A 23,413-nucleotide genomic window follows, 5' to 3' on the forward strand; every position below is an offset into this window, starting at 1 on the left:
CATCTATAGACACATCCACAATACACTTTAAACTTTTTAATTCATTAATTTGCATGTAAGAGAATGAATGTAAAGTACTTTCTAATTAGTTCTGTATTGTTTCTCCAAATCTCTTCCTACTTGGACATTTTCCATCAAAGTCCAGATTTCTATTCTACCTTTGTCTTGTACAGACTCATAATTCAGACTGTATCCTAAGATCATCATACATAATTGTTTTGTTTGGTCAAGCAGGTTAGGTAAGTGTACTTTGACTGCAGGTTAGGTAAGTGTACTTTGACTGCAGGTTAGGTTAGTGTACTTTGACTGCATGTTAGGTTAGTGTACTTTGACTGCAGGTTAGCTTAGTGTACTTTGACTGCAGGTTATTGCACATTGTGATTGCACATCATGCATATTAGGCCGCATGCTTTAGAAAGGCTGACTCTGATTGGTTAGAAAACATTAGCTGGCTGGCTGCTGTATTTTTCATGATTCTAATTATGAGGCATTGCTTTGCTATCAGTTGGAACCTTGTAATGGCTTTACATCATTCCATTACAATGGAATATTATTGGTCAGGGGAAATGAGTAAATTTCACCCCTGGTGGTCCAGAAGTACACTGTAATTTGTATAAAGTACTATGCAGCATGATGGACAATGACAACCTCTTTTTGTACACCTTTGTACAATGTATCTTGTCAAGATCCTTTGACCTCTGACCCCCACTTGACACCTTGTTTTCTTAACTCCAACTAATGTATATGCTCCATGTGAAATTTGAATCTGAAAAATATGCACTACTATCTCTCAACACAACTATCACAGGGTGTAAAACTTTAACTGTTCATTGCATGCCATCAGTAAGCCTGGTATATTATGGTCTGTCCAGTGTCGGGAATATTGAACAGCTGGTGGCCCATCAACATCAGCTGGAGTGGCTATAGTATGAAGCTTGTGTCCATCTTTCAATCTCCAAAAACGTACAAATGTGTCTTGACCCCCTGTTTTAGACAGAGACACAGTAATAACATATGTAAGAAATAAAAGATACTATTTAAGGATAGCAATAATAAATATTCCATATCAGCATGATAATAAAAATGATTTACATTGATATGGTAGCATGGCAGGAGAGAGATAAAACACACCAAATACTGCATCTTAATAAGCATATAAAAGGGACTTCATTGTATTGTCAATCCCTATCTATGTGTGCCACTGACCAAATGCATATGCATAGCGCCCTCAATGCTTACATTTCACGCGCCTTTTGTTTTATTCTTACCTGCATACAGCACTGTTTCTGTTGAATCAATATAAAATGGTATATGTCTATAGTTAAAGTTACTGGAATGACCTGAATATTCCAAAACTTGTTTTGATTTTCTTAAATCCCACAAAAGTATCTGAAAACGAAATAGGAACACTATTAAATCTGAAAAAAAACGAAAAACGACAACACAGGCTATTTGCTGAAATGATAAGTCATCTCAGCACACGTGGTGTGACTAATGAAAAGTACTTTTTAAGATGTTTTCTAGTCTAATATATTTTGTATATTTAAAAGATGTATGTTGCTTATAAATGCATATAGAAATCTACGGAGACAAACACATACACAAACACTGTTACAAACACAGACACAGATACCCATACACATGCACAGGCACAGAGACAGAGACACCCGCACACATAGACACAGACAGTGTGACACAAACACAGACACCCATACACATACACATACACATACACATACACATACACATACACATACACATACACATACACATACACATACACATACACATACACATACACATACACATACACATACACATACACAGACACAGACACAGACTAAAACACAGTGGCAGGTTGATCAGTACATACAACAATTCTGCTGTATAATAATCCATGCTCACCTTGTTGTCCATGTCACTGGCCACTAGATAGTTTTCATCTTTTAGAAGCCTCATGCAACTTACAGATGACTTGTGCTGTAGTTTTACAGCTGTAGAATGACGAGATGACCTGAGGTCAAAGGTCAACACTTGACCTCTCCTTGTACCATTGAACAGTAGTGGACTCTGGACAATGAAAATGAATAGATTAAAATGTGCAATTTACCAATATGTAATAATCCCATTATCAAAAAGACAAAAGATTTGCTTAGTTTGGCAACTAGTAGACTGACAGATCAATCTGATTCAAATCCAATGTAGATGATGGATAATCATTCATTGTTATTTCACCTTGGTATTTTTGCCTGAATTGACCTTTGTGATACATGTTTATGTTTTCGTCTTGATGGCCGCCTCTACATAGAGGCAGAGACAGAGACACCCACAATCATGAAAGTCAATTCAGGCAAAAATACCGAGGTAAAACAACAATGAACGATTAGCCGTCATCTACATTGGATTTGAATCAGATTGACAGACACATTAGCTGTTGTGGATACAGTCTAATCTCCCTTTCCCCTTTTTAGGGCAGGCTGATAAATTCAGACCGATGTCATTATACTCTAGGTCACTAGCAGTGCTGTTTGCACCAAAAAAGGAATGACTAAAACAGTTCAGTACTGTTCCCTTTTTCACAAAATCTTCACTTGAAGTGTTTCACAGCTACATGTATTCAATGACATTCTCAATCAATGCAAATAAATCTACTAAATATGTTTCCAATGCTGGAAGGCAGGGAGTTGTTTAATATGCATTTTGTCAACTACTTCTTAAAGCTTTTGCATAATCATGTAATTTGCATAAATGACCAAATTTTAGCCCTATTTTTCACTAATCTGATGTGCAATTGTGTAATACTCAGACAAACAATAACCACAACAATGTACGTTACCAGAATATAACATATTTAGCTATGAAATATCCTACTGTCTTTTTTTAATGAAGTGATAAGAAAACAGGAAAAAATGCTTTTCTTCTCAAAATTCATCAAGAATCTGTATTTTGAAATTGACATACCTTTGTTGCAAATGTCTGTGCAAATACTGCACTCTTTTGAGTGGGAAATATTAATTTGTGATTCGTCGCTATATCTATCACATTGGCACACTTATCAAGACCTAAATATATATAAATATACATTCATTTTAAAAATTGTAGTCATGAAAATTAGAAAATATGATTTTGTATGCTGCCAAAATAACAGCATACCTGCAAGAAATAACTGGTGAAACCTGTTTGCCACCTCCAATGTTACTACTTCTTAAAGAGGAATGCCATCATTGAAGAGTACGGAAGCATTTCTGTAATTAGGTTCCAGAGTTATTTCATAATTTCACATCACATAAATTTCACACGATTGCCAAGAAATGCCAAACTGAAACTTGCTTCACATTCAAATTTTTTTTTTTTTAAATTGCTTTGCAGTGTCCAGCATTGCTCATGGGAGTTAGCAGGCATGTATATATTAGATAAATAAATAAATAAATAAACAATAGATATTCATGACTATTTATCTGAAGGTAATAAGCACTTAGGATCCATGAGTATGTATTAGATGAAAGCTGAATATTCATGACTATTTATCTGAAAGTAATATGCTTTTAGGAGTCATGAATATGTACTCTCCAGAACCCAAAATTTAAACAATGTTTTATTTCTTGGAGTGGTATATGACTAAATCAAACAAGATTTATATGCTTACTTCCCCTTGTCATCTATCAAAACGTTGGGTGTCTTGGTCTTATTCAAAAGATCTAGAATTGCATTATACATGATATTTTAGTCTTTATTTCTTTTATAACACTAACTTTCTAACTTTCAGATCAATCTTGTGGATGTCACTTAGCAGAATATTTTCAATTCATAGTTGACAATGAATTCAGATTAAAATCAGTTTTCAGACATAGTATATCTACATGATCTCATTCTGAAATCTAATGCTAAAAACATCATACAATAGTGGAATATTTTTGTCAATAACTTTGCCACACTTTTCTACATCTACGGAATATAAACAGGAAGAGAATATTTCCATGATTCTCCTCCATGAATACTCACCAATACAAAATCTACCAGGATATTGTATATTGTTGCTCCAAGCACATGTCCAGATAGTATCGTCTATTTTATCATACCTATAGTGTCTTGCATTGTCTGTAAGAAAACCAGTTCAAAACAAAACCAGATGACGTCATTGACTTTTTCTCTATTTAAAATTATAAGTATCCAATCTCTGGCATTCCTGGCTCTATATTTCTGTGGATAATTGAACTTTTCAGTATAGTCTCCCCAAAAACTTTCTAGATTTGCTGATGATATACAATGTACTAACACTTAAACATGTACAAACACACATGCACACACACACACACACACACACATACATACACACATGCACACACATGTGCCCACACACACACACACACGCACGCATGCACACACGCACACACACACACACATACACACACACACACACACACACACACACACACACACGCACACACACACACACAAACACACATGCACACTTTGATATTGAATGCGGTTAGCAATAGTAAAGATTATTTGTGACATGAATTACACTTACCACAATGTCCATATTTGAGTAACCGTACAGTACTACGGGACTCCATATCAAAATATGAATAGCTACACCACTGTTAAGGAGCCATCTATAGATTGCTTCAAAATATTTGTACACAAACTAAGCTATTCTGACAATGACATCTTTCATTTTAATCATAATCATGTTTTTAATAATATAATAATTGTAATGAAATTACATGGTTTATTTTTATACAAAAATTAAACACTATAGATGGCCTACAATCATACTACGGTATGTTGAACCTACTACTATGGAAAACAAGATATCAGCAAGTTAAGATAAGATTCAAACTAAAACTACTACTATGGAAAACAAGATATCAGCAAGTTAAGATAAGATTCAAACTAAAACTACTACTATGGAAAACAAGATATCAGCAAGCTAAGATAAGATTCAAACTAAAACTACTACTATGGAAAACAAGATATCAGCAAGCTAAGATAAGATTCAAACTAAAACTACTACTATGGAAAACAAGATATCAGCAAGCTAAGATAAGATTCAAACTAAAACTACTACTATGGAAAACAAGATATCAGCAAGCTAAGATAAGATTCAAACTAAAACTACTACTATGGAAAACAAGATATTAGCAAGCTAAGAAGATTCAAACTAAAACTGCTACTATGGAAAACAAGATATCAGCAAGTTAAGATAAGATTCAAACTAAAACTGCTACTATGGAAAACAAGATATCAGCAAGTTAAGATAAGATTCAAACTAAAACTACTACTATGGAAAACAAGATATCAGCAAGCTAAGAAGATTCAAACTAAAACTACTATGGAAAACAAGATATCAGCAAGCTAAGATAAGATTCAAACTAAACTACTACTATGGAAAACAAGATATCAGCAAGCTAAGATAAGATTCAAACTAAAACTACTACTATGGAAAACAAGATATCAGCAAGCTAAGATAAGATTCAAACTAAAACTACTATGGAAAACAAGATATCAGCAAGCTAAGATAAGATTCAAACTAAAACTACTACTATGGAAAACAAGATATCAGCAAGCTAAGATAAGACAAAAACTAAAACTACTACTATGGAAAACAAGATAACAGCAAGCTAAGATAAGACAAAAACTAAAACTACTACTATGGAAAACAAGATATCAGCAAGCTAAGATAAGATTCAAACTAAAACTACTACTATGGAAAACAAGATATCAGCAAGCTAAAATAAGATTCAAACTAAAACTACTACTATGGAAAACAAGATATCATCAAGCTAAGATAAGACAAAAACTAAAACTACTACTATGGAAAACAAGATATCAGCAAGCTAAGATAAGATTCAAACTAAAACTACTATGGAAAACAAGATATCAGCAAGCTAAGATAAGATTCAAACTAAAACTACTACTATGGAAAACAAGATATCAGCAAGCTAAGATAAGATTCAAACTAAAACTACTACTATGGAAAACAAGATATCAGCAAGCTAAGATAAGATTCAAACTAAAACTACTATTGTTGCATGTGGTAGATAACACGAGTGGGTGGCAGTGCTGCCTTAGTTATGCAGATATTATCATAAATCTGTAACCAAGATTTTGTAAATATTGAATGAGGTTAAACATGCCTGCCACTTGAGGATGTCACCCCACTGTGAGTGTAATTACACCAATTAATGTCCATTGTTTGCTTAGTTTGTGTCTGCCTTAGTTTGTATCTGCCTTAGTTTGCCAATAGCTTGATTTCCTTGGTATTAACTTCTTAAGTTCTATCATAGACCCGCCACGTTGGTGGAGGGTCTATGGTTTCAATACAGTGTAAAGGATACAGAACATGTGACTGTTCTTCTCCACCATAATTGACCCAGCAAGCGTTAGTAGGCTGAAAAACGCAGACGTGACATAAAAATAGTTTGTGGCCTGCTTATCAAGTTTCACTACTATCATTCTGAGAGATTCCATTTCAATTAACCAAAGAGATAATTTGATACCAACAAAAATGATCAATTCAAACTTTTTATGAAGTAAATTGTCTGTGTAGAGTAAGAACAAAAATATCCGAAATCTCTAACATAGAGTTCTTTCTATTATCAAATATTATCATACATCACGTACCACTGTGAGAGCTAATGAACTATGAAAATTTAAATGAACATTTCCCCTGATAATTATGCAAATAAGATAAAACTTAAAATTCCTGCAAAAACAACTACCGTATTCCCTACCTTCCACTGTGAGGTTCTATAAGTACTTTATACGGCCACAGGATACACAGTAAATAACTTCTATATGCCTCTTAATCAAATGTAATATTATGGGTTATGTGCGACATATACAAGTAATATCATATAGAACAGGATATTATGTGCACATACCCTATGTTCAGGTTCTTGAAACAAACACTCTCTCCAATGAAATGGTTGTAGATGTATCCTGCTAGGGTCTTCTTCATTGGGTTCAACAGAGGAAAACATTGGTGGTAATTTAGCAGTAAGTGAACCCAATGATATAAATAACTTTTTATTTGTGTCATCTGCCTAAAATAAAACAACATTGCATAATATTAACAATATAACACTTAACAATAACAATATTAACAATAGAAAAACATACAAATACATTTGTCCTAGTTATCAAAATTTGAATCTGAACTTGGTTGTTGCAATTTCAAAGACAAAGTACATATATTTCTTCCAGTTTCTATTCCATTCTCTTTTAAATCTCCATCCTTTAAAAAACCACTGGAATTGGGAGTATGTTAGAGACAAACATACTAAAATACTACCGGAAACCCAGCACTGTATATCACATTAGCAGTAAATTTTTATCAACTTATCAACATCTCAGTAGTAAATACAGAGCCTATCATCATTGAAGACGTGAAAGTTTTCAAAATTTGGTTAGAAGTGTGAAAATTAAGTTCAGCAATCACATCGATGCCAGACCCCCTTCCCCTTAACCAATGAAGGTCATTTATTGAGATTGTGTGAGATCACGTGATTGTCCCTTAATAAATGACAAATATCAACTAACAAATTCATAGTGTATTCACACAAAAATTGTGCTAAGATGTGTACTCCCTTCCTGTGGAAAGACAGGACTGAATAAAAACACCTACCAGAAGAATAGAAGTCCTAGGTTTCCACCTAAATCTTCCGTTATAAAATGCTTCACATTCAGCTGTGAGATCATACTTCAACTTGAGTTTATTGATGACCCTTTCATGTAAAAGTCTTGAGAAAAAATACAAGATGTCAATTTTAGGCAACATATTTACAAGTCTTTGTAAAAGACTGTATTATCAATGTTTTATAAGGATCGATAAATGACAAATATTGGCAAATCTTACTAATATTAGTGAGCAGACACTCTCTAAGATTTACTGATTCTTTATCTTCATTATCCATACTTTGTTGAGTTGGTGTTATTGATATAACACTATCACCGAAATAGTTCAAATACAGCTTTTTGTGTTTGTACGTCAAGTATAAATGTCAGTTACTGTTTCTGCAGCAAGTAGATGGCACAACTTGAGGGCTACTATTATTACAATCAATATGACAAGATTTAACATAGCTTTCTGAAAGCTTGGTTTGCCCATAGACAGTAGAGGCTCTACTGTCTATGGTTTGCCTAATATAAGCTGTCCAAAGTTTGCAAAGATTTACAAAGTTAGATCATCTGAAAGTTACAAAATGGAAGACTGGGGATCAAACCGATCCCACAATTAAAGTGAAGACAAACATAAATATTCATAAACAATGATGGGGATATTTAGCTATCAATTTGGCTTCAAAAAGACCTCAAATTATAAATTTCTTCTGAAACCTTATAGATGTATCTGATATACTTCATTCAGTGATGCTAAAAATAGGTAGTATAACCGCAAGTCAAAGACACGGACTATACACAGTATAACCTCAAGTGAAAGACAGGGACCATAGATAGTATAACCGCAAGTCAAAGACAGGGACTATACACAGTATAAACTCAAGTGAAAGACAGGGACCATAGATAGTATAACCGCAAGTCAAAGACAGGGACTATACACAGTATAACCTCAAGTGAAAGACAGGGACCATAGATAGTATAACCTCAAGTGAAAGACAGGGACTATACACAGTATAACCTCAAGTGAAAGACAGGGACCATAGATAGTATAACCTCAAGTGAAAGACAGGGACTATACACAGTATAACCTCAAGTGAAAGACAGGGACCATAGGTAGTATAACCTCAAGTGAAAGACAGGGACTATACACAGTATAACCTCAAGTGAAAGACAGGGACCATAGATAGTATAACCTCAAGTGAAAGACAGGGACTATACACAGTATAACCTCAAGTGAAAGACAGGGACCATAGGTAGTATAACCTCAAGTCAAAGACAGGGACTATACACAGTATAACCTCAAGTGAAAGACAGGGACCATAGATAGTATAACCTCAAGTGAAAGACAGGGACTATACACAGTATAACCTCAAGTGAAAGACAGGGACCATAGGTAGTATAACCTCAAGTCAAAGACAGGGACTATACACAGTATAACCTCAAGTGAAAGACAGGGACCATAGATAGTATAACCTCAAGTGAAAGACAGGGACTATACACAGTATAACCTCAAGTGAAAGACAGGGACCATAGGTAGTATAACCTCAAGTCAAAGACAGGGACTATACACAGTATAACCTCAAGTGAAAGACAGGGACCATAGATAGTATAATCTCAAGTGAAAGACAGGGACTATACACAGTATAACCTCAAGTGAAAGACAGGGACCATAGGTAGTATAACCTCAAGTCAAAGACAGGGACTATACACAGTATAACCTCAAGTGAAAGACAGGGACTATACACAGTATAACCTCAAGTCAAAGACAGGGACCATAGGTAGTATAACCTCAAGTCAAAGACAGGGACTATACACAGTATAACCTCAAGTCAAAGACAGGGACCATAGATAGTATAACCTCAAGTCAAAGACACGGACTATACACAGTATAACCTCAAGTCAAAGACAGGGACCATAGGTAGTATAACCTCAAGTCAAAGACAGGGACTATACACAGTATAACCTCAAGTCAAAGACAGGGACCATAGATAGTATAACCTCAAGTGAAAGACAGGGACTATACACAGTATAACCTCAAGTGAAAGACAGGGACTATACACAGTATAACCTCAAGTCAAAGACACGGACTATACACAGTATAACCTCAAGTCAAAGACAGGGACCATAGATAGTATAACCTCAAGTGAAAGACAGGGACTATACACAGTATAACCTCAAGTGAAAGACAGGGACCATAGATAGTATAACCTCAAGTCAAAGACACGGACTATACACAGTATAACCTCAAGTCAAAGACAGGGACCATAGGTAGTATAACCTCAAGTCAAAGACAGGGACTATACACAGTATAACCTCAAGTCAAAGACAGGGACCCATGAGACCATTTCTATTATTTTTATTCTCTGACATACGCAATATACACCATCTGTGACTAAACTAAAAAAAATTATCTATAACAGGGTACATCAATACCTTTCTATTACCAGTGGTGAATATCTTCCAACCTGTAGCTCCTGCCTAAAAATTGGCATTTGAAGTTTGCAACTCAGAACCACTTTGAGCTAAAATACAAAAAATACCTCATTTATTCACCTTGAGAAAACCATTTGAAATGTGAATAATTTCCACCCATACAATAATCTCTTATATTAACCATCTTTTCTGAATATCAGATAAATATAATATAATATTAAAACTTAGACATCAGACCTCTAATAACAACAAGTCATTGAGAATGACATATACCCCGCTATGATTGGGTTTTAAGGAACTGGCAGTTTATGTTGTCATTTTTTTGACATCACTACTCTGATCACACAACAACACTTGGGGGGGGGGGGGGAACCTGTTCAAGCATGTCTGAGTTATGGCTTTGGACATGAAAGCTGCAGCAACAAAACGGCTGCTAGGTGGCCATATTGGATTGTATCACGACAACAATGAATATGCACATGTATGTCATAGAACACTGTCCTAATTCCAACTTTGAATGAGATCTGTTCAAGCATGTCTGAGTTATGGCTTTGGACAGGGAAAATTTGCAAACAAAATGGCTGCTAGGCGGCCATATTGGATTGTATCATGAAACAAATTGATGTGCATATGTATGCCATTGTATATTGCCCCTGTACCAAGTTTGAAAAAAAATTGGTCCAGGCATCTCCAAGAAACGGCTCTGGATGGACAGACGGACGGACAGACAGACAGAACCCAATCCATAAGTCCCCGTCCCGGACTTCATCCAGCGGGGACTAATATGATATTGCATAGTCTAATGGAACCAGATGCTTTACTGACAGTGAATCAATAGTAGATATTTATTTAACATCATACTAGAACCACACTAGGCATTTAACTTACTCACATCTCATGAAATATTAATATCTATTTTCTGGTATTTATACATCTCATCACATTAATATCATATACTGATAATACTACTCGAACGCCATATTTTATAGACCTTCCACTATTTTCTTTTCATCTCAAATGAAATCTCTGATATATACCTGATAAATATTGGATATTTCATGATGAGTTCAACAATGCCAGGAGGAGACATTTCCTACTAGGTCATGTCTAAGTTTATTAGGTGATGTTTAAGTTTACTAGGTTATGTCTAAGCTTACTACTTAGTACTTGGTGTCTAAGTATACTACGTTATGTCTAAGTTTACTAGTTCATGTTAAAGTTTACTAAGGCATGTTAAAGTTTACTAGGTCATGTCTAAGTTTACTAGGTCATGTTAAAGTTTACTAAGGCATGTTAAAGTTTACTAGGTCATGTTAAAGTTTACTAGGTCATGTCTAAGTTTACTAGGTGGTGTCTAAGTTTACTAGGTCATGTCTAAGTTCACTAGGTCATGTCTAAGTTTACTAGGTCATGTCTAAGTTTACTAGAGTATTTTTACTAGAGTTCAATCACCTTGGACTTTTGGTCTCTGTCACTTTTGTCAACTCCAGAACTTTGTTCACTTGAAAATTGTGCTTTCTTTTTTTCCAGTTCTTTCTTCTGTATGGTATCAGCAGTCAATGGATTGTAATTATTATGACCTGGTATCAATCGGAAATATTTCTTCTTTTCCCGATCATAGTAGAACCCTGGCAGCTGTTAACATTGGTTAAGGCAATTGTGCAAGCCAATGTAAAGATGAGCTGCTAGTCAGTAGACTCATTATTCCAGTCTCTTGACCTGGAGTCATACTTTGACTTTAGGTGATCCAAAGGAGCTAAGTCCTTTCAGATAATGGTGCTACACCACTATTTATGTCTGGAAGTTCCATTTATCATTTATAGAACTCTTTTGAGTTTAAAATTCAGTCAAATTTGGATTCAAAATTACATATTTAATCCTATTTCACTGACATTTTATGGTCATCAATTTACATGTCATTCCAATCTGAGTAAAATCACGGAGTACACTGCACGATTTCTTTTTGGCTGTTATGTTTACTGTCATTTGTTCTTTTGTGAGCATGGTATTGTGTCAGATGTATGTAACAAGCGCTCACAAAAGAACAAATAACAGTAAATGTATCAGCCAAACAGAAATCACACCATGTACTCTACATTGGATTTTAATCAGATTGATGTCATTCCTGAAAGTTTCATTCAGTTATTGATTGCAGAGTTGCAATTGCACTTAGTGAAATCCTTAATTTCAAATTAGTTAACATTTCTGACGTGCCCAAACCAATGTGAATAATTGTGTGCATAATCACAGTAATGAACACACTATTTCAATCAACACATTATATAACCATAACGGAAGTTAGTGGCTGAAATTTACTCTGATAAAATTTGCAAACAAAAAGGATATCCAGATCATCGTCATTGTTTTCTGCCTGTGATCCTGATGATGATGTGCTTGCAACTGTAGTTTCTGACTGTCTGTCACCATGGTTGCCTCTGTAAGTGTTGCTCCATGCATATCTTCCATTGTTCTGCCAGTGATGGTTGCTCCTTATGTTGTTGCCACGGGTTGCCCTTGAACTGTTGCCATGACTACCTCTATAATGGTTGCCCCAAGCATCATTTCCAGGTATATTATTAGGTCTCCCATAATCTGTCTGATTTTGATATCTTGGATTTCGTCGGTGTTCTTGATTTTGAACCCATTTAGTTTTCTGATTATGTTTTGGCATACTGATAAATCATTCTGAAGTAACTTACATGTAAAGCAGCCAGTTTGTAACATCCAAATAAAGCTGCAGAAGTTTGTAAACACGGATGGTGTGGATTCTACTCTGTAGACTGTACCTCCTCCATCGAGATGATTGAACGGGTTGTCATAAAATTTCATCCAAGATTTGCTAAAAATAATTGCATGTCTTACCATCCTACTTCCACATGTGGACGTTGTTTTAACTTGTGCATGAACTGTTGATCGAACGCGTGTGTACTAGAGTAGTAAAACAAAACATGATCAACATGACATGTGTGTGTGCCCTGTGCGTTCCACTTCCGCTTACGTCATTATGCGCAACAAACTTGCGCAACCACTACAAATTGAACTAAGATGGCTGCCTCCACGAAAGCAAAAACACAGACCAGAAAGACGAAGTCGTTCGTCGAAGTAACATATGATTCTGGCAGTGAAGCAGATGTAGAAAGCGATATTGAAGGTGATTATCAGAATGTCCTGTACTATGTCATTTAAGTACCATTGAAATTTATAGGTTTTCACAAGACAAGTCAAATACGCACACGTGCATGTGCTCCGTCCATTGAACATGCATGACCATTGCCAGAGTTCATTTGACCACAGACTCACTTCAGGGTTTATGATTTGCCTATGGAATGGCGTGAACTTTTGTCAACTTCTGTGGGAACTCTATTAACAATACCATCATGTGTTCAATCACAGACTCTACTGTCTATGATTCAACTAGTCAATACAACAGGAAAATACTAATATATTAGTCCTGCTTACAGATGCTGAGACGGTATACGGAACGCGATACTAATAATGTTCCTCAACACCGCGAAGAGAGGGACAATGTATTAAGAATGGACCCCCACCTTACTCCGTCTGCAAGCAGGACTACTAATATAATAGCTCAGAATCCAGGTGAATTGGGGGATTTGGAATTTTGATTTCCCCATGGTGAAATAACCAATTCAAAACCCCCATTCGCATGGATTCCAGCTAGGCTTCTGCATGTCTGATTACATGTCAGTTATTGCCCCTGCTATTAAGCTTACCACAGCTCAGATATTTAAGAGCTGTCCCAAACCCTATCATTGGGAATTTTTTCCAATAGATGTGTGAACAAATCTCCTGATTGCTATTAAAGTTTGTTAAGTTTGGACTTGTATTTTTTGCCTGTGTAAGGATTCATCATGCACAAGAGCTGTTATTAATTTAGTCTGATCATAGTATCGACACGGCAAAATGTGACCTCGCATGCAATGCACTGGCGAGTCAGTGTTGTAATGTTGATCTGAATCTAAGTACAGTTATCAAGTAGAGCCGAATTCACAATATAATCATGTACACATTAAATCCAGTCAATTTCAACTGATTTTCCGTGACTTCGTCAACCAAGTAATAAAATTGAAAAGTTAAAGTTCATCAAGTTGCTTGTGTAAAGATATATTGAGTCAGGGTCCAATTGACGTGGGTTCAATCGACGTGGGTCCAATTGACGTGGGTCCAATTGACGTGGGTTCAATTGACGTGGGTTCAATTGACATGGGTCCAATTGACGTGGGTCCAATTGACGTGGGTTCAATTGACGTGGGTTCAATTGACGTGGGTCCAATTGATGTGGGTTCAATTGACGTGGGTCCAATTGACGTGGGTCCAATTGACTAGAAAGCACAGGCACCATAGTGGTATTGTGTGAAAACTTATCAAAGTTTTTTAAACTGACACTTCTTTGGTTCATATTGCTCTTTTCACGTCTCAGTACAAACAGTATGCAGCTGATACTATATAACGCAAATCAAGCAGCCAATCAGAACATAGATATGATGAGGCTGCCACTGTGGTAGGATTAGGGTTATTTAGTAGAACAGCTGAGAACCTGAACCATGGGATGCTGTCATTCTCAAAGTCATACATTCAGATTAAAGACTTAGGTGTTAAAATAAACTTCCTGAATTGCAAATTGACAGGGTACATGTAAGTACATGTATGCCCAATTGACCAAATCGGGCATTCTCACCCTGTCTGAGTTTAAATTACTAAGGGCAGGGTTTGGTGTTTCATAAATATACTAACGTTATCTATTAGATAAGCATAATTTTACATTAAAAGCTGCTAAAATAATATTGCTAAGTACTGAAGTTTTATGTAAGAAAGTTAGTATATTAGATATCTGTATACTTGTTTAGTTCGGTATTCACTCCATCATAGATTTTGTTCCAGCATCTATGATTCCATAGTGAAGACATTATACAGTGCTGCACCATGGCTTGGGGTGCCACATAAATTTCATTTAGAGTACAAGCATGAAAAGATCTAAAAAGTTTCTTGGAATAGAAAGGGTATTAACTAGTATGTCTTATCACTGAAATAGAGTGGAGGGCCTAGGGAAGTGATGAATCAGACTAGGGTCAAGGCTACACTGTTTCCATTAGTACAGTCCTAAGATGCCACAGTGGTCTTTATGATCAACTGTTAAACCCAACAGTAATATGATGAAGCTCACTGAGTTAAGTAGGCTGACGTTCCACAGTTGGTCCTAGAGCAAATCTTGTACTTTTGTAAAACCCCTTCCTGGTGGCAATGTTGTTTGGGCACTGTACATCAATGTCACACCACTTTAGGAAATTCATGTTTCTTTGTTAAATTACTGACAGTTGTACGTCACAGAGATAAAATGTACTTGATGGTCTAACTCAGTTACTACCATACAGTCACAGAACAAATAAATGAGAAATTGTACACTTGTTGATAATACTTTGTATTATTGTATATCAACATATTTTATTACAATTTAATATATTTACTACAGGTAGTTGTGTTTCTTAGCAACAAAGGGTTAGAAGTTGAGCTGTACATGTATTATGTATATATACAACTTGTTACAGACACCGTTATTTTGATATCCATTAGTATTGTTGTTGAATTGCGTGGTACCTACACTACGTTTTATGAAGTGACACATTCACACAAAATAGCGCCCTCATGAGACAAACTATGTAGTTATCACACCAGGTCCAAGTGTTTCAAAAGCACTATGAATTTCAAATCAGTATGTTGTAGTACTATGAATACAAAGCTCTCATTCCCCAATGTACTAGCATCATGCAGTGACTATAGAGACAATTCATTTCTTTATACATTTATATCTAACTGAGTAATAAACTCAAAAACTTCAATACATAGACCATTCAAGTGTCTAACCCTGTATAATCACATGCAAGCTTTCTTGTAAGAAATGACCTTTGACCTCGACCTTCTGACTCAATGATCAAATTCAAGCTATTTTCTTGCATATATCAGAAAGTCTAGTATTATGTATGGTCAGAATGATGTCTAAAGATTGTGCAGAACAAGAGAAGAAAAGAAATATATAATATATACATAATTACTTTTGGTGCTCATGTAACTTTTTGACTGAATGATGCCCATATTTTGTAGTGGACTATCACAATTTACTGCATAACTCAACATAGAGACTCCATTCAAGTGTCTATCCCCATACTATTAAGTGTAAACCTTTTGTTTGAGACCTTGCCCTTTGACTTTGAACAATATGACATACTGATACATGTGCTGTATCTTAGAGTCTACTGATCACCAAAGTCGGTAATAATTTAGACACAAAGTAAGCTTACATCCATAGTCTAGAGGTGAAACACTATGTGGCACAGGTATGTTTCACAGAAATAAAGATTCATGCAAGGCAAAATTTTCTTCAAAATTAATACAAGCAGAGGTCAGTGTTTGTCAGTTCAAATTTTACCCATATGTTTTTAATAATTTATTGATGGGTACTGTATAAAGTTTTGTATGGGGGGGGGGGGGGGGGGGGGGCATTGGTTACACTTAGAGTTTAAAGTAGTGCTGCTTATATTAATGACTGTAGCATAAGTCTAGGCATTAAGGTGTCTAGTGTCAATTTAGCTTGAAAGATCCAGGCCTTACTGCACAACACATGTATAATGCACTCATTGGATAGTGAGTGTGATTACATAAGCGGACCCATGGCTGAACCCTTGAGACTAGTGTCAACTGTAGTGAAATTATAAAGATTACATTGTATATACAGATATGTGTTTCTGGAATGTCTTGTATTTGTAATGTACAGTATTATCTCGATGAAAACGATTGTGTGTATATATTTATATGAGGGCAGTGACCCAAATCATCTCAGACTGGTTTAGTTTATTTGTGTGCCTGCCTGTGTCAAGCATGAAATGAACTTTAGTTTTTATTATCACTACAGTATAGCATGTCTAATGTTTTCAATGTGTCCGATTCACACATTTAGCTCATCACATGATGAAGCTCCCCCTTCTGGAACCATTTGCCTACATTTCTTTTGATGAAACAAAATGAAGATATCAAAATTCTGTATTTCACTGCTAAACAATGTTGATGCTGTAAATACACTTGAACTCAGTGACTCATATATACCCATATCATGTTTACCACTGTGGATGTTATGATCATATATCAGTGTAAAAGCAGAACATAGTCACACTAATAGCAGTATTGTACACTGTAGAATGTATATGTACAGCTTGATCACATGTTTATAGATAGAAAATACAGAAATGAGAAAAAGAAAAAAGTACCCGTAGAAAGTGTAAAGTATAAAAAGAAAAGTTAGTCACATTACAAATTACACCAGGAAATAGAACAAAAAGAGTCAAATGCTTTAAAGTTACCGTTATTGTTCAGTGTGATATGCAATATTCATTCTACTGCACAGGGGATGACAATGCAAATGATATATCAAATGAAGATGACAAAGACATGGCTAATATGGATGATAGAGTCCCTGAAAATGGAGATGATCCAACAGAAGGTACAGTGGATACCAAGTCTGGATGGGCAGATGCTATGTCGAAAATTTTAGGAAAACAGTCCAATGCTACAATACTTTCAAAAGACAGAAGTCTAAAAAAGAAACTCAGAGAGAAAGAAGAAGAAGAAGTAGTAGATGTTAGACTAAAGGTAATTGGTTATAGCTATTGAAGTAAAGGTAAAAATTGGCACGTTTGGCATGTAAACTGAACCAGTTTCCTCATGAAAGATATGCTATTATTTTAACCATTTTGCATGCATGGCAATATATTAAAAGTATATTGCATCCGTTCTTCTCTGTAATCAATCTCATGTGTGTGATCAAATATTTCTTCTGGCAGTTATACAGCTTATTTTCCAAACACAGTCACAAATTCCATAGAGTTTAAGAAAATTAATTATTAAAAATTATTATGAAATAAAAAAAATAGCTGTTTTCTCTTGTTTGTAAAAGTGCTACTGACAATGCTTGAATAAATCTTTGTAGTCATTTGTCCTCATTATTTCTTTATTAGAAAACACAGAAGAGGAATTGGGAGGAGATGGCTAGGGTGAGACCAAAAGTCACAGAAAAGGAACATGAAAAATCATTACAGAGGATTGCAACAAGGTATTTGGAAGTTTCACTATCCTTTTGTCCTTTTTAAAATCCATTTTACGTAAATATTAACATTTTCCATACATAAAGTGTACATTGTAGCCTGTAAGATACACTGTGTTGCTCTGCCCTCACTGACCTGATCTATAAAGTAAACCAAGCAATGGAATTCAACATACATTGTGGTGTGAAGATTGGAAATTGTTAGTATTATTATATTGAATATGTAAAATGGGAACATGGTGGTTAGTTTGTAATTTGCAGATTTTTGGTTTGAGCCTCATCACTGCCAGTTGTTTCACAATGTGTTCCAGTCAACCCAGTTGTATGGGGACTTGGTACATAGGTTTAGGGTTATGTCAGGGGAAATAATAATGTAATAAGGCTATTCAGTCTAAAGATAATAAACCATTTGATGATTTCTATCAAGTGGTAATAAGGAAACATCTAGATTAAACTTTTTATGAAAGTTGGTTTTTAATCTTTATGGCAGTGATATAGTGTTTTAAATGTTTTAACACTTTATTCACTATTGCATATTAAAGAATTTCTCATTTGTGTATGTTATCTTATAGGGGAGTCGTTCAGTTATTTAATGCAGTCAAAAAACAACAGAAAACACTTGACAAAAAATTACAACAAGTTGGTCCTTCAGAAAGGAAGAGAGGTAAAGTCATGGCATCAATGACAAAGGGTGATTTTGTAGATCTTCTCAAAGGTACTTCTGTAAATGTCATCTCTAAACCTACCACAGATGTTCTCAAGAAAAGGAAAGAATCAATAGAAGAGGTGAGATCATGACTTTATGTATACATGTATTACTGTTTTTTTATCACAACTGAACTGAAGTTCAGTAGTGCTATAGGCATGGTAAAGTGTCTATCCATCTCTCTGTATCTGTCTGTCTGTTTGTATGTAAACAACATAAGTGAAAAACCACTGAACCAATTGCCTTGGTATTTGATTGGGGTATGACTTTAGGTGTCTAATTGCAAAATTGTTCAAATATGATCCCACCACAGGTATGTGACATGGGTCAAAAACTCTGATTTTGGTTTTAAGAAATATAAACACAAAAACCGCTGGTCAGATTGGTCTGAAATTTGGTGTGAATGTTTTGGATGTGTAGATAAAGAAGTGTCTACTTGATGACCCCATCAGCGATATGTAAATTAGGTCTAAAGTGTGTCTTTTTTGGTAAAAAATCTTGAATTCTGGAACTGCGGGGCAGATTTGGTTGAAATTTGGTTGGATGTGCTGTAATGAAGAATTACTCAGCTCATGATGATCTCATCAGTGATATGCAAATTAGGTCTAAAATGTAAATTTCAGTCAAAAAATTTGTATCTCAAAAACTACTTGGTGAAATAGCCAAATTTTGGTTATCTTCATAGATTTTTGATTGAAACATTTTAAGTGATAATATTTTAATCATGACTTGGGTTGACTATGTGAGACATATGCAAGTCGAGTGATTTTGTGACCTTGACCTGTAAAGCAAAATGGTGGCCATATTTGTAGTAGAAAAGTACATTTTGCCTGTTATCTCCAATGTTTGGTACATATGGACATCATTCAAGTGTCTACCCTCACATTGTCAATGATGAGCTTTCTAATGAGACATTGACCTTTGGCCTTGACAAACATTTCAAGGTGAAATGACCAAAATATTTCTTTCTATGTTAACGCAAGAAGTTGAATAAACAAAGGCTCCATTTAAATGTCTATACCCCAAATGTCAGCTTTCTTTTTACACCTTGACCTTTGACTTTGACCCTATGTTCAAAGTCAAATAGCAGACTGGTAAATGAATTATTAAGTTCTGTGTCTAGAGACACCATTCAAATTTGCACAATAACTTTGCCATAAAACACACTAGTTAGGGGCTATGTCATCAATGATGGATTGTTTTTTACTTTCCCTACATCAACTTTGAGTTATGACAGGCTCTGAATACCATAGTATTAGTTACGTTCCACAGTATTGCTTACATTACTGATTTTTGATAATTGTCTGGTCCAGTAAAATTTCATAATGAAACACATAGTGAAATCAAGAAAGTAAAGTCCCACCCATGATGTAAAAAAATACATGATGTATTACTTATACAAATCCATAACAAGTTCCTTTCTAATTGAATTTCTTCTTTGATGTACATTACTGTATGTTGTTGACACCGCTGACTTGCCATAAAATGTCTGTGAAGTATTCATGTTTTGTGGTATAATACTAACTAAGACTCTAAGAGTCATGTTACATATCAAATAGTTGGTAGGTCATGTAACCCAACACTGCACTCAATCAGTGAATATCAAGACAAGTTTTGTAAAGAACACATGTAGAGATGTTTATCTCATCACTAGTCACTTTTATTTAGTTGATATTGAAACATTTTTTGACTGATTGAAATGAAAAAATAACATAGAAACACCAACATGCACAAATTAAGACAAACATATACCCTACATACAATGAAATGTGTTACCAAAGTATAATGAGAAAAAAACGCCATTAAAGAGCATATTGGTATTAAATGTATCATGAAAAGATTGAGACATGATGTATAGTGTGTACACAGAGACATGGTATAGAGTGTCTATATTGGAATTTGTGTAACTGAGCATTGGTTATTGAACCTTGGTATTTGTTTGTCATTGCCACTTTCACTCACTGTCCTAAGTATTGAGTTCCACAAAGTGGATGCTATGCATTTCAATGAATTTCTATACAGTCTTGTTTTATCACAGGGTCAAACAGTTGGTTAGTCATTTAGAGCAATACTCAGAACAGCTTTTCCAGAGATAAACTTTACATGTACGACAACAAACAGACTGGCTTTAAACGTGATTTGATTTATACTGGGTAGGTATGGGTTGTGGCCAGGCAATGTCATGGTGATATGTCTGACATAAAGTACATATGTGTGTAGTTTATGGTGTCAGACACAGTACAGCAGGCTGTAACAATCCAAGTTCTTAGGATGTTAGTCACTCCATATCGTAGCTTATCATGTAACAAGGCCTCTAACATAATCACATCTGTTTTCACTACAGAAAGAGGAAAGCGGTCCAGCTTGGAGTATTCTCAGAGATGATTTCATGATGGGTGCCAAGATGAAAGACTGGGATAAAGAAAGTGACAGTGATGAAGATGACAAGGACAATGATAGTGATGATAATGATGATGTCTGATAATTTTGATTTATTCATTGAATAAATTGTTTATTAGGATCACACATAGATGACCCAGCTGTAACTTAAGTTATGACATGAAATTATTGAATATTAGTTTTGTATGTTCATCATCTTAGATGAGGAGCTGTGTATGATGTGATGTGGTGAAATGTGGTATGTTCACGAAATAGAAGGCATAACAACATGCCATTCACTATATGCTTACATGTAAGAGATCACATTACACAATAAACTCCACATACTGAACCCATTGTCCAACAACCATTTGATTTGTGCTACAAGCCATGTGGTGTGATAAAATATGCAATGAAACAATTATAGATAACATGTACTGAAAGTAAAGAATGGGTAGAGTTTATTTTATTTCAGTGCCTCTGCCACTCAGTGAATACATTTTGATAGATTGATGAATAAATTAGTTTGGCCATGTCAAATGACAGTATGATGTCACTGGTATGTCCGTGCAATGCTGTTCAAGAAAAATGTAATAAGGCAAGAATGTAGAGGATGTGACAGGGATTGAATCCACCCCGTGGAGAACCAACGGGTGTCTACAAGTGCTATCATGAAACTATTGTGTATGTTTTTGGAACTGGGTTGGGTGATTAGATAGTGTTTTGGTGTTGACCACATTTCAAGTTCAACAAACCACATCATATTCAGTTTTAAAATGTGAGATAAATCATGCAGTTTTTAAGCAATGTTAAAATGAGGGCAAGGTACACATTAATGGCACAAACTATAGTGTACTTATTCTGTGCAGTACTTTGATCTAACTAAAATGTGTGTACGTACATGTGTGTGTGTGTGTGTGTGTGTGTGTGTGTGTAAATGACTAGAAGTCAAAAACCACCTGACCAATTGCCTTGAAATTGGTGAGACATTATATATTACTTTGGGTGTCTAGATGAGAAAGTGTTAAAATGAGTGATCCAATCAGTGGTTTTCAAGTTATGCCCAAAAAAGTGATTTGCCATCAAAATAGTCAGCCCTTTACAGTGGAAGTCTATAATGTTGCATAATCACTTGGCCAAAGTCCATGGGATGTTCCATTATCCTGTAGGGATGTTTTCATGCTTGAAGTGTATTTCTCTCACTGCATGTGTATGACAGACATTGGATGGCAGTATTTTTTATATTCATTTACTCTGTTTCCTGTTTAATTCATAGAACAATGGTATTACACTTTCATGACTCTCCCCATGCACAAACTTAAGTCTACAAACATTTTTTACTCAATGATTTACAAAAATACTTAGTAAATGACATTTAAACTTATCTAGTATAATACTAATGTTGATGCATACCTCAGATGGCATAAAGATTCACAGTTCCCTGTCATTGTTAGCGCATCTTAGGTGTGATGTTGAGTAAGTTTATGCAGCAAATACCCCCACCCCATGTATAAACTCTGTAAGGATGCACATAAATTAATATACTGCATGTACTTTCAAAGTGACTGACAAATCTGTGAGCCTATTATGCCATACAGATTGCAGGCCTGATACTACAACATCCTACAACGTCATCAGCTTTTTCCAAATAATTAGTTCTCTCTTCCGTTTAGGTGGTTTTCCTCCTAATCAAACAGCATCCTTAAAGCGTATCATTGGTATGGAACGTTGTGTCGGAAGTAAATCCGTCGGAACAGCGATGCAATTATTACGCTAATCAGTAAAACCATAAGGTGTAGTTCCGACGACATCGTCATCTTCCGTCCAACGTCAAAGCCGTCACCTTTTGATCTGTGTAAACTCGAGTACCATATATAGGCGATATATATATAAATAAGAAGCTATTACCAAGAAGTGTCATAGGGCTCTGTGGGAGATTCCATTCGTCTGGAGAGGAGGGCAGATCGAACACAGTTGTTCAAAATCCGTGCATTAAAGTGTTTTGTCAGAATAGTTTTAGCTTTCTATGGAATGTTAATTTTCCATTTTGTTTGTAGCCAGGTTATGGTGTTTATTAATGACTTTATAAACTGTGTGAACTGTTTACTGGTATCATTTGACTTAACTTCACCCCCTGCGCACAAATTGAACGGCACTTTCTT

At 35.3% G+C, this 23,413-nt stretch overlaps 2 protein-coding genes across 2 annotated transcripts; one reads left to right on the forward strand and one right to left on the reverse strand.

Moving 5' to 3' along the window:
* Positions 1–736: 736 nt before the first annotated feature.
* On the reverse strand, positions 737–12,727 carry LOC144446775 (DDB1- and CUL4-associated factor 4-like). The gene is made up of 12 exons (XM_078136613.1): positions 12,392–12,727; positions 11,509–11,691; positions 10,057–10,145; positions 7,631–7,745; positions 6,888–7,049; positions 6,342–6,394; positions 4,532–4,593; positions 4,003–4,098; positions 2,962–3,062; positions 1,906–2,070; positions 1,269–1,389; positions 737–984 (listed from the first exon to the last, which is right to left on the reverse strand). The coding sequence occupies exons 1-12, from the start codon at positions 12,725–12,727 to the stop codon at positions 803–805; spliced, it is 1,665 nt and encodes a 554-aa protein (XP_077992739.1). The 3' UTR covers positions 737–802.
* A 368-nt stretch (positions 12,728–13,095) lies between these two features.
* Positions 13,096–21,700, forward strand: LOC144453535 (RRP15-like protein). The gene is made up of 5 exons (XM_078144849.1): positions 13,096–13,207; positions 17,471–17,715; positions 18,081–18,175; positions 18,739–18,952; positions 21,217–21,700. The coding sequence occupies exons 1-5, from the start codon at positions 13,102–13,104 to the stop codon at positions 21,352–21,354; spliced, it is 798 nt and encodes a 265-aa protein (XP_078000975.1). The 5' UTR covers positions 13,096–13,101; the 3' UTR covers positions 21,355–21,700.
* The last annotated feature ends 1,713 nt before the right edge of the window (positions 21,701–23,413 follow it).

The sequence above is a fragment of the Glandiceps talaboti genome, chromosome 2, assembly GCF_964340395.1.
Source record: "Glandiceps talaboti chromosome 2, keGlaTala1.1, whole genome shotgun sequence".
NCBI lineage: Eukaryota > Metazoa > Hemichordata > Enteropneusta > Spengelidae > Glandiceps > Glandiceps talaboti.